We start from the raw sequence: 12,690 nt of genomic DNA on the forward strand, positions 1-12,690 counted from the left end.
AAAATGAGGCAATGTTAGGTTAAATAAAGTTTCGTACTGACAGATTTTCATACAAACTTTGAGCTTAGAGCTAGAACAGTTGTTACAATAACCATCATTCTTTTGATGTAATAGAAATGCTAGTCCATTTATCATCTATCATCAGTTCTTTTCCCCTGCTGCTTTTTTCTATTTGCCGTTCCCCTCCTCCAGAATCTCCCTACCTCCTCAAATACAAATCATGAGCAGCATGCATTAAAGATGTTAATTCTAAACATTTCCAATTAACATTCTATTCTAATTCAAATGTTAGTCACTAAAATGAAACCACATGAAAACAAAAATAAGACCTTAAAATTTTTGCTTACACAGATCTCAAGTAAGAACCCACGAATAATACCAGAATTACTTACTTTCAAATACGCAGCTGCCTCCTGGACGGTAAGGTTTCTTTGAACAGAGCTGCCACATTCATGTTTCCCTGGTAAAATTAAATTTGTTTATTTTGATCATACATATTACTAATCATACAAAATAAAATCACCAAAACACAATCATATGGTTCATGTAATCTACACAAGCAGGAGTAGCCAAATAATTATCTTTAAAAAAATCAGGATGAAATATAAAAAAAAAGACTGTCACAGCTAATAATATGTAGAAATAACAGCAATACAACTTCATGCGATGATCAGAAAACATACTTCAATATTTATACTAAAAAAGTTAGTATAAAGATCAACCAGAAGAACATTACCATGAAAGAGTTGCTACACCCTGACTCAACATCTCCCAGATAATTTAATTCATTTCCTCTGAAACAGGTGTAAGCTTTTATAGAGAGCATTCTAGTTCTAGTTCTATCGTATCCACAGCAGTACTTCTGCCACTATGAGGCTACTACATTATAGCTTGCTCCAAGTTACTGCAGTACTTCCTTCCCTTCCTGCAGGCATACAACATAGCAATCTGCCCCCAAACTGCTGGTTTTACCATCTTCCTAATTCTTTCAGAAATAATGCAGAAGCAGCCAGGAAAAAAAACGCACGGTCAGCTCACTGCCACATACCATCTTCTTTCTCATTTACTTTTGCTAAACTGAAAGAACTCGATTTATGTTGAAATAGATTTAGTGACAGTCATGCTAACACAAAGTCTCATGCAAAAGCAAAACGTCTAACATCAGTTTTATCCACCGCTAGGCTATTATTCCTGAAGAACCGGAAGAGAATAACAAATCATTTCTTTCTTGATCCTTCTGAAAAAAAATCAAAATTTAAAAAAAAAAAAAAAAAACAACCAAAAAACCACCACCTTGGTACCTGTATCTGCACCAAAACAGAAAAAAAAAAAAAAAGGAAGAATAAATCCAGCCTATTACTAACTCAAGGTGAGCCTTACCCTCCTGCACCCACACCCATTAATAATTCCCAAAGCAACTGCAAAGCTAGGGAAGTTTATATTTTATATACGTGTGAGATTCTTAAACTTCTGTTTAAGTCTCACCAATTATTTCAAGATGAAACTGCTCCATACTGGGCTACCTTTTAAAGGTAGCAAATGCTAGTATTAACTACCTAGATTCAGGGTAAAATAAGCAAACACTACCACCAGTTATGGGAAATCTTTTCATGCCTCGCTCAAAGGAGGGAGTTCCAAAGGAATAAATGTTTTTATGAAGCAGAAGTCCTTTGCAGACTGTTTTGTTTAATATACTTCTGATATGAAAGATAGTAGTTTAGAAGTTGCATCACTTGGTAATTAGCACACATCTTAGATTTAGTCAAAGCTCATTAGATCTGATACGATAGCAAAACTAAAGGTCACTAATGAAAAATGATAGCATTTTTGCCAAAAAAGAAGTCAGCACAAGAACTGGAGCTGTAAATTATTCTAGCTTATATTTTAGGCAGACATTCTTCTTGTTCTGCATAAACTCTACTACCTGCAATGTATATTTACAGGCACCGGTGATTTCATGTTTCAAAAATGGCAGACTTGGGAGAACTATGTATCATATTCAGTCTCAACCACAAACATATTGTTTAAAACTTAGAATTTTTAGTAAAAAAAAAAATATCCCAATTGTCTACCTACAATCTCAGCCAGGTATTAGCTTACATAGCATTAACATGACTACTAACACTACACACAAAAAAAATCTGAATGAGTAAGACCTGAAGTTTTCGAGCATGTGAGTCACCATTTGAACAGAACAGCTTAAGGAGCAAGGGGATGAAACTCTTCTGCTCAATGGCTTGGGGGTTTGTGTTTTAAATAGTAAGAAATAGTAAAAGGATGCAGTTAACAAACACAGAAAAAACAGCACCACAAAACAATCAGATGTGAAGACAGTGAAAAACGCATTCCTAAAACAAGCCAGAGGATTTGTTTTAGATTTTTACTCTTAGAAGAGCACAGCACTACAACTGACATGAGGACAGAATCTCCTTTAGAAGCAGACTTCTAGCAGCTGTAAAATAATCTTATTTGCCTCCTTTCAGGAACCACATTTGCACAGTATGCAGCCAACATGTCAACTTCACAGCTTCTTGCCTCATTTTTAAAAAGCCAGCAATCAAATTCTTCACTGCACTTTTCCTGACAATTTTTTTTTCCTAACTGAGCAAATTTACCTCTTAAAAATGCTTTTGATGCTCAGGCACTGACAATATTTAAGGCCCATCAGTATAAATTACTCTCATACAATCCCAGAAGAGAATAAATAAAAACCAATTCTATCTTGCCTCCCACTCCTGAAATCAGTAAGCTAACCACTCATGTAGTTTCAGCCCCATGCAAAAAGCTGCTAGAACTGCAGCTATTCAATCCTATTCATCTGTTGCTGAGAACTGGAAAGCTTGCAGAAAGTTGGAAAATTCGCAAGGCAGGTGGATGTCCATGCTACTGAAAGCAGCAAGATATTCCTACGTGCCACTTTAGCCACTCTTTTAGCTAGTGGTTCTGCAAATGAAGGCTTACATTGAGTTACTTTGGTGTAATTATTAACCACTTGGCTTGGAAACTCAGTCTGATGCTCAGAGAAGTGAGTTATCAAAGAAAAGTAAGAGCAGAACAAACATTGTGAAAGCAAGTACAAATGACTGATTCTCCCATAGGCAAATTCAACAACAAATTCTAACAATGTGGAAAACCAGAAATTGTTATATGGGTTTTAAAAATCAGGCTAAAAAAGAAAAATCAAATATCTGAAGAACTAAAGGTTAAGGTGTGTGGCAGAACAGGAGCTGCCAGATACAGTAGCTAACGCTTTAAATTAATGATAAGGAACAGCCAGTGCTTTGCCAGGCCTTTCTGCCAGCCTTGGATTTACCAGCAGGTCTGATTCCATACGGAAGTCCAATTCACCTCACCTCTCAAGGACCTGTACTGTCCTTTAGTGCAGAAGGAAACCATTCAAGTTTCACAGACCCCCCTGTGGAGAATGCCAAGCCAAAGATGCTTCTTACTAAGTAAAAATCCTTTGTGCACAAGGAAACACAGGAGATGCTTCTTTGGAGGATGGCGATTAGGCTTATTCATTTTGTAAACCTAAGAATGGAGCTATCTACTGAAGACTCTCCACAAAAGACAAACATCCAGTAATCACAGAATCACCCGGGTTGGAAGGGACCTCAAGGATCATGTAGTTCCAACCCCCCTGCCTAGCAGGGCCACCAAACATACACACTTAGATCAGGTTGCCCAGGACCCCGTCCAACCTGGCCTTGAACACGTCCAAGGACGGGGCATCCACAACCTCCCTGGGCAGCCCGTTCCAGGGCCTAACCACTCTCCTTGTAAAGAACTTCCCCCTAACATCCAACCTAAATCTTCCCTCCTTCAACTTGGATCCATTTCCCCTAGTCCTGCTATTGTCAGCCCTTTTGAAGAGTTTACTCCCCTCCTGGGTGTAGGTTCCCTTCAAGTATTGATAGGCTGCAATGAGGTCGATAATAAACACATACATGCCGGAAGGAAGCCTGATTGAAATAAAACAGATTTTGTTTTAAAATAAAGTGTTAGGCACTGAACTATACAGTGTCTACAAACCTTGCTGCATTTAAAAAAGGCAGAATGAAAAGACACAAACAAGAATATAAAATTCAACCCAGAACTGAATGAGTAGATTCTGCTTTTCCCTCTGGTTTCTTTTGAGGTAGGCATTACTCACCACAGATTTAGTAGACTAATAATTCTGAGAACTGTGATGCATTAAAAGGCAATCTATTTTTACAGAGGATAATTAAATTATTTTACATAATATCAGAGCACCACAGAATAGAATAGGCATCTATAATTGGAAAACAATATATTGAGTCAAATAAAAATAATGAAGCATTACAGTGACTCTTTGTTACTTAAAAAAAAAAAAACTTCCAATGCATCATCTTTTATATTTAAAGCCCCATCATTTGCTCTCCAATTAAAGTTGACAAAGCAGAAAACACTAGCTCAATAAAAATACAATAAGTTTAATTAAACAGAAGGCTAGAAACTGAATTCTGAAGTGATCATCTCCACTGCAATTAGAACACTGAATAAAGCTTAACAGAAAACACTAGTGCAAGTTTCCATCTTGCCTTTTTAATATTAACAGTAATAACATGAGCAAATGATTCATAGCCAAGCATGAAATGAGAGAAATTTTTCCAAGTATGTGACAGGCCTGAAGAGAATCGTTTTTACTAAAACTATCTTCCATTACTTCTCTCTTTTGAGATGCTGCATTATGTATAAGATTAACATTCTTAAACCCTGCATCTCTCAAGCAACCTCCTGTGTCATACAACTTTTAAACAGTTTCCACCTGTTGTGCCAGGCTGACATCACTGCAGGACTGAAAAAGTGGAGGACAGACCTCTACCTCTCATACCCTGAAGACAGTTGGCACTGAGGATAACTTCTGAGTATCAATGAAATAAGTCATTCTTCAGACTGCATGCAAGCTATTTTGCTGAGCAACAAGGCAATCTTGCAATGTGGTTTCAATTTGAGGATATTTTTTGCAAGTAAGCACTGAAGATTCTCCTGGCCAGAAAGAGATTAACAGAGACTGACATATCCTTGACATCTAAGGAAGAAAGCAGCAGGTCATCTTGGAACATATATTTTCTTCTTGTAAGGAAGACTGCTAAATGTATTCTTTTAAGTGTTCATCACATATGAAAACTGCAATTAATGAAGAAAATTCACGTTCCTTCACAGATGCAGAAATGAAGCACCAAGCAATTTTATCCATGCAAATAAATCATCTACCATACAGCCACTGGAGGGCCAGATAACACTGAGGAAAGGGCAAGCTGCTACACTATTTCTCTTCCTCTTTTGAAAAAAGAATATAATTCATTACTTCCATTTCACGCCACTCAGCGCTTTGCTGCACACAGCTGTAGATCTCAAAAGACACTCCTGCACAGCACAGGTTAGCTACTTTGCATGAAAGAAATATTTCTGTCTCAATGATTGATAGCACAGAATTATCCACTATCATCTATTCAGCATGAAATAGTCTGAAACGGATAAAAATATCAAGACATAACTGAACCAAAAATTCAACCTGCACAACATTCACAATCAGAATGCAATAAATTTAAAACTAAGAAAAGAAATGCTATCTTGAACACATTCAGGTTAAACATTCTTTCACTAGCTTGAATTAAAACATACTGTAAACAGGGAAAAATTTTGTGGGGTTTGTCCAAACATTGCTTTTATTCACTGTAGATATTGTAAATATTCTGAAAACAAAAGCTTCTGCAAGAAGGTCCCTCTTGCAATTTAAAGGTATTATAGAGCTGCTCAGATTTCTCACACATTTCCTCTATAGTCCCAGACATAAACTGTCAGTCTCACAGCTGTTGCCACATTTTCACCCTTTGAGAAACACCTGCATTATCTGGCAATAGCGAGTCTGTATACAGAGAAAACAAATACACTGAGAAGCCTTCTCAGTGGTACCTGCTGTTGCAAAACAAATAGTTGTCACAAAGAACAGTTACGAGAAAAAAACTGAACCATTGCTTGTAAATACTGAACAAATGGTAATCACAGAGTAGTTTCTGCTGTAAATCATACTAGATGTCAAAGTTATACAATAGTCTTAAATCCTACCACTTCCCAATTATTATGTGTAAATATCTATACAATTTAAAGCTGTCTTAATTGTGAAAGCTCAGTGGTTTTATTTTGAATATTCAGTAATTCTAAACATCACCTCTTACATAATACCATACATACTAATGAAATGTTCTATGTAATTAAAGTTAGACTAATTTGTCTAAACAAGGCCATCTTGTTTAACCTCTAAACATTTTTGCTTGTTGTGAAATAAAGTTGTAAGCATTTTTCCAGAGTGAAATAACCACCTTTGCCTCAGCACACACAGCATATTTAAACCCTGTAATATCAAAATCAAAAATATAATCAAAAATCTTGAGATAAAAATATTCACTCTTCCATGTTAACTCAAAAAAGTTGCAACGAAAGATGCTACGCTGGTGGAAAAGGCAGTGTGCATGATCTAGAAACAGGACTTCTGGTTTCCCAAAGCGGAGCTCTAAAGGTAATCAGGGCCTCAGAACGCACCAGTTGCTGCAAATCACTGTCTGAGCACAGACATCTCAGTAGCTGTTACAATAATACTCTTAGTCACAATATTTTTGAAGTGTTACCTGCTACTTGTGCCAATTTATCATGAAGTGCATATAAGCTGTTCATCATGAGACTTATTTCAGCTTCCTAGGATTACAAAAAAGAAATCATTGCATTAATATTAAAACATTACTAGCATGAAATTTTCTTACACTTAATCCAAAAATTTTACACATCATCAGAAGAAAGAATTTTGTTTTAAACACATGTACAGGTAGAAGACTATAATAACATTTCACACATCAACAAAAGTTAGAGATTTTGAAAAAAGTATTCACAATACTAATTTTTCAGATCTTGACTGAAACTGAACTAGATTGCTGCCTGGAATCTGTTTGCTCAGCCAATTAAAACAGACAGCTCAGAAGGTTATTTTAATAGCGTCGAGAGAAAAGTGCAGTGACCTACTGCAGGAAACCTGCTTTAGCAGGGAGTTGGACTAGACGATCTCCAGAGTCACTTCCAAACCCTACCGTTCTGTGACCCAAAAGAAGCCAGGTGGGTCTTTTTTGAAAGCTACTATGTAAAAATAAAAGTGAGCTTTATTCTTAAGTGTGGGTGGTGACACCACACATGGACAAGACTGGAGTATCATATGGCCATATTCCCCATGTAAGACTCACAGACAACAAAAATCTGATTTTGCTGTCTCCAAACTACTGTAATTTTTTAAGAAAAGCCATAATTTACATCATCTTTTCAGGGCTTCCTGCATAGGCTACTTGTATAAGGCCTATTTACCAATATATAAACATGAACACCATAGCAGTGTTACTTTATGACAGATTTAAACTTCTTTAACAAGACATTGAGCCACTTCATTGAAATTCATTCCGAAACCTTTTATATTGGAATAAGTTACTCAAAATATGAAGACAAGGAACAAGTTATTTATTTACACTTGAGTACCCTGAAGGCCACTGCAAAAAGTTGTGGGTTGCTGTTTTGAAGCTGGCTCTGATTTCCAGGCAGAGCAAAATGGTTGAGATAAGACAAGAACCTTTATTCAGAAAATGTGCAAAAGAAAGTTTTCCAGGCTGTTCACCTTCTGCTTTTACTTGCATTGAAAAAAAAAAAAAAAAAAAAAAAAAATCCACGTATTTTTAGCATAATTCCCTGCTGCATGAGTGCAGTCTGACAACATTTTAAAGACTGAATAGCTCCAATTATTTTCCATAAGAAAACTGCTACCAAAAGGGAGAACACTTTTCATTGATCAAAAATTTGACAGATTAATTCCCCACAGACAACAGTAGAAACTGCCTCTTGTACTCTGGCTCTACAAATCCACCACAGTATTACAGTTGGTACTACCCAGGAAGTTAACCAACCTCGTTAACCCATTTCCTGAATGGAAAATATCAGCCCTTTAACACAAACAGCAGTGCTCTAAGTTCAGCTTATTTGCCTGTCAGTACCTCAGAACCTACTTCACAAAATTTAATTTGTTCAGAAGATTCAGTAAAAGTTTCTTCACAAAAACTAGATACTCAATGAAAATATGCAACAACTCAATTGCAGAGCTCAACACTAGATCCCCCAAAAATTATCTTGCAAAACTTTCACGTACATGCCAATTAAAAGCAGATCGCTGTTTGCAAGCCAGCCAAAAAGACTGAAGGCCCCCAGAGAGAAACACTAAAATGCAAGTTGCAGAACTGAGACTTACCTGGCTACCTTTCATGGATCTCAAAATTGGTTATCCTGATATTTCAGTTGAGAGAGCAAATAGAGCAACTAGCAACAGCATCGATTCAAAGTGAAAGAGACAAGTTTTCAAATACATTTTCTGAAGACAACTAACCCTTGGCTCTTCTGCAGTACTACGTAAGACCATAAAGTCTCACGACAATCATCTCTTGTCAGTTGTCCTTTCACAGTTGAGAAACAAATGGTAGAAGTAAAGGAAAACTGATCAACTTAGCATCAAGAAGATCTTAGAATATTTTTTTCTCATACGTATACAACACGAATTAGGTATCATTTTCTCATTATATAAAGCAACAAGCATGAGATAGCCAAGTCCTGTAATCCTATTTTCATCCCGAAATCAAAACCAAAAACTTAAAATATTCAAGTAACAGAAATGGACTAATCTCATATGAAACATTCAGAAACCACACCATTCTGAAAAGATCACTATGGCTTTTACAGAACCATTTGACAGAGTGAAATCTCAACATTAAATGTTTTTACTTACTTCTATGCTTTGTAGTTCTCCACTGAAGGGATTCTTGACTATCAAAAAAAAAAAAAAAAAGAAAAAATAATTCATTCTATAGTTTAAAAATTGTTTAAAAAAAAAGTATGTCATCACTGCGATTTTATAACAACGCTGTATTGTTTAAATAAAAACAAACAAGTCCATAACGTGAGAAATAACAATTAGGCAGCTATTAGCATTTGACATAAGCTCCACATTTTACATCAGGCTACAGCAGCATTTAGGTTAAACCAGAATTCTGTTTATCTGCATATTTCACAGTTGTTTGCATGCAAAGAAAAATATGCTTGTCATTTGCCAAACACTTGCTTTAATGACTCAACCACATTAAAATCATAATTTGAAGGCTTTACATACTTTAGATATCTATTTAAAAAGTATGACTACTTTTTTTTACTATTATTAAGCCACAATCCACATACAGAGCTGTACAACTACACAGTACTTAGTGTATTGATGGAAGTAAGAGACAACACATTGAGGACTTAGGCGAGAAGTGTGATGTGCCTAAATGACCACTCTATTACAAAGAGAACAGTTTGTACAGCTCCCCAAAGCATACGCTTATCTGTTATATTCCTCTTGGCTACAACAATAAATTCCTCAAGCAAGAGAAACTGAAGCTAGACACATCAACTGCACTCAAAAATGACTGCCTGGTAACTGAAAAACTACCAAGGCAGGAGGAAAACACCATTAAAGCACAGTATCTTGCCTTTCTAAGCTATGAACTCAGACACCCACAGACTAAGCTTACACAGCAGTGAGCAGTTCCGTGTCCTATTCAAATGGGAAACGAAATTTCTACTGGCCTCAGTTCACCAAGCACATACATAATCAGGATAAAGAAAACACCTTGGGAAACCTGTCACAATCTTGAAGGTCTGGATTAAGTGCCACCATATTGATGCACAAAGCACATCAAAAATGGGCATGTACATGGGACACACTGCTTAATGTATTTCTACAGTCCAACCTTCTAACTGAAGCACAGTAAAATACACGCACTGTCTTAACTGAAGTCCAAAATAAGTAACTCCATTTACACAATATGGTTAGCCTCCACTCCCAAGGCATCACACCTGTTTCCACTGCATTCCTGGTTGCACCTGAAGGCACCCAGCAACAGTCTCTGATACAAACATGACCCACACAAAGCCCTCCCACACAAAGTTCTTTACAATGCATCACCAGCTGCCTCCTGGCAGCCAGCTGACTGACAGCATCCTAAACCACATAGGATGACTAAGCTGATCAATTAGTTTAGTCACAAATGGGAAAAATCAATAGAAATAAAGGTAGAGACACTAGATTTCTATAAATTTGAAGCAGGATTTCTCATGTATGGGGAATGGAAGGTACAAAGGAATCGAAGTACCAGCTCATAAAACAGTGGTTCCCTGACCTTTGCCATATGTGAAGTTATTTGGAAATGTAACCGCAGAAGTCATAATGCCTGTAAAACAGTGCAACTTACATTACCTGCAAAAACTTCCAAAGCACTTCTGCCAGGAGACAGATGTTGACCCACTTCACCTTAATTTTGAAAAACAAGCAGAAGCGAGAATGATTACGGATTTATTACTCCTATATGCAGTGGTGATAAGGAACGATTAGAGCCAACAAACCATGTGGGGCAACAAAAATGTTTTCTGAGTAAAGAAAAGAGCCTGACCCTTTGAAACTCTGCAAACAAGAGGCTGTTCTTGTGTCTAGGCTCAGAAGTGCGTCACTTGCCCAAAGCAATAAATAAGTTCACTTCCTCTGACACCAAAGGAAAAAAAAAAAAAAACAAAAAAAAAAACAGCCCAACACAGGGTCTGGTTTTTATAGACCTAAACACTTACTTTGGATATCAGACTAATCAATGCTAATAGAAGCAGAGGATGTTCAAATGAAGCCTTATAGTGCTTCGACTTCATTCCTTCAATGCAAATTCTCCAAGATTGACTACCGAGTTATCAAGCTACCAACTTTACAAAGCTTCTATGTATTTCATCATTAACTCTGTAGAATGTTTCCAGCACACTCAATTTTTAATCTCAATAGCCTGAAATGGAATTAGAGACAGTTGAGGCTCTACATGACTGCCAACATCCCAATTTATTTGTTACTTATCCAGACTGGGTAACAATGGGCTTTTTCCAGAGTCAACCTTATTGTACATATATGAAAACTTGACTGTATGATTTTAGATGCAGGAGAGACCTGCAAGACAGAATAGCATGTAGATTTCCATATATCTGACAGACGTGTTTCAGAACTGATGAAAGCCGTGGAACAAATACAGTACAAGCACAGCTGCAAAGATGCCAAATGAAAGCTGCCAGCTGCAGTTCCATGTACCGCAACTAAGCAAAGGCAGTGGTGTTCCTGTGTTCGCACTGAGATTGGGGAAGTTGTGAAGTCAGACTCTTAGGTGAACAACTTCATATTTGGGTAAATTGAAAGACTGCCTTTATGAAGCATCCAGATGAGATATGCCAATGTTCCAACGTTTTCCTCTCTTTCACGAAGACAATATGACCAAAAAAAAAAAAAAACAAAACCCACTTCCCTTCAAAATGATTGAATCAATCCCTTTATCTCACACAGTAGAATTTCTTAAATTTGTGATTTTATGGGCAGTTAACCAGTACAAGAGAGTGACATTCCATGCAAGATGTTAACCTAGCTCAGGATGCTCAATGCCTTAAGAGGCAAGTATGCAACGTGCTACTACAGCAACTTATTGCCTATGTGTGCAACTGATAGCTGTTAAGAAATCTGGATCTACTTACCACTTAAACTTCACTAACAAGAATCAATAAGGCCCCTCCATAGCTACTTTTATTTCTTTATTTTTTTCAGTTCTGTTCACAATCAAAACTCTTACCAAACCATCTCAGTTGCCACAGCCTCTAGTGCAAAGTTTTGATCAGCTGCCCCAGCTCATCTCTGTTGCTTCAATGCATTACATCCACATTATTGGTTCAAAAAAACTTTCTCCAAAGTTCTTAAAATACACAAGTTTATCTTAACCAGCAACAAGTCCTTGCTCTACCAAAGCAAGTATTAATAACTAATTGCTGATAGAAAGCTTTCTTATGTGAACATATACTTCCAAGGCTTCTCAAAGAGGGTTCAATATCTCAGCCATACAGCACTGACTAAGAGACTTCAAGTGGCTTCTCTATCAAGCTCAATTTTTATAAGCATCAAAGAGCTACATCTCCAAAAGAAATGAACTAGCTGAGTGTTCTGCATGGAGGTTTGCTATCCTGGAAGAAGAGCTGTTTTCCTAGCAAGGCTTTCCCTTGACTGATAACAGGACAATTTAACCTGAGTCAGAAGAAAATAAAGCATTTCTTTTTTATAAAGATATTGGAACAGGAAGGGACATTCTATTTAAATTCCATTTTGAAGAGGCAATCTTATTTAAATGCTAGTTAATAAAAAACAAGACAACAAGACTACTGAAAAGCCTGTGAAATTAATATAAGCAGCACATAAATGTTTTTCAGATTAACTGAATGCCAATACCTCTAGAAGCACCTGTCATATGTACCTTAGTTGGGGCAAGCTGTCAGTGATGACTTACAGTGGCAGAACTGCTTGGTCTCAAAGAACAAAAAATCACCTCTAAGGGTCACAGTTCCAAAGCATTCCAGCCAAAGCTGTCAGCACAAACACACCAAGTATCACAGAGATACTCAATTTTAAGAATACAAATGCGGTCAGTGTCAACACACAAGGTTAATTTCCAAGGGAATACAGCAGCTGTCATCTCAAAAGCAACAATAAAACCACTCACTGGCCCCAGTTTCCTGCCTAATACATTGGTAACAATTGCA

General features: G+C 36.9%; 1 protein-coding gene across 1 annotated transcript in view; it reads right to left on the reverse strand.

The window, feature by feature from the left end:
• Positions 1-12,690, reverse strand: part of LEMD3 (LEM domain containing 3) — a gene marked incomplete at both ends in the record, with an annotated part of 47,478 nt that overhangs the window by 18,472 nt on the left and 16,316 nt on the right. Inside the window, 4 exons of the mRNA XM_079538498.1 lie at positions 393-460; positions 6,654-6,720; positions 8,834-8,871; positions 10,340-10,393. Of these exons, the coding sequence (XP_079394624.1) occupies positions 393-460; positions 6,654-6,720; positions 8,834-8,871; positions 10,340-10,393 (227 nt within the window). The remainder of the gene's footprint in view (positions 1-392; positions 461-6,653; positions 6,721-8,833; positions 8,872-10,339; positions 10,394-12,690) is intronic.

This window comes from Tetrao urogallus, assembly GCF_951394365.1.
Source record: "Tetrao urogallus genome assembly, chromosome: 1".
Lineage (NCBI taxonomy): Eukaryota > Metazoa > Chordata > Aves > Galliformes > Phasianidae > Tetrao > Tetrao urogallus.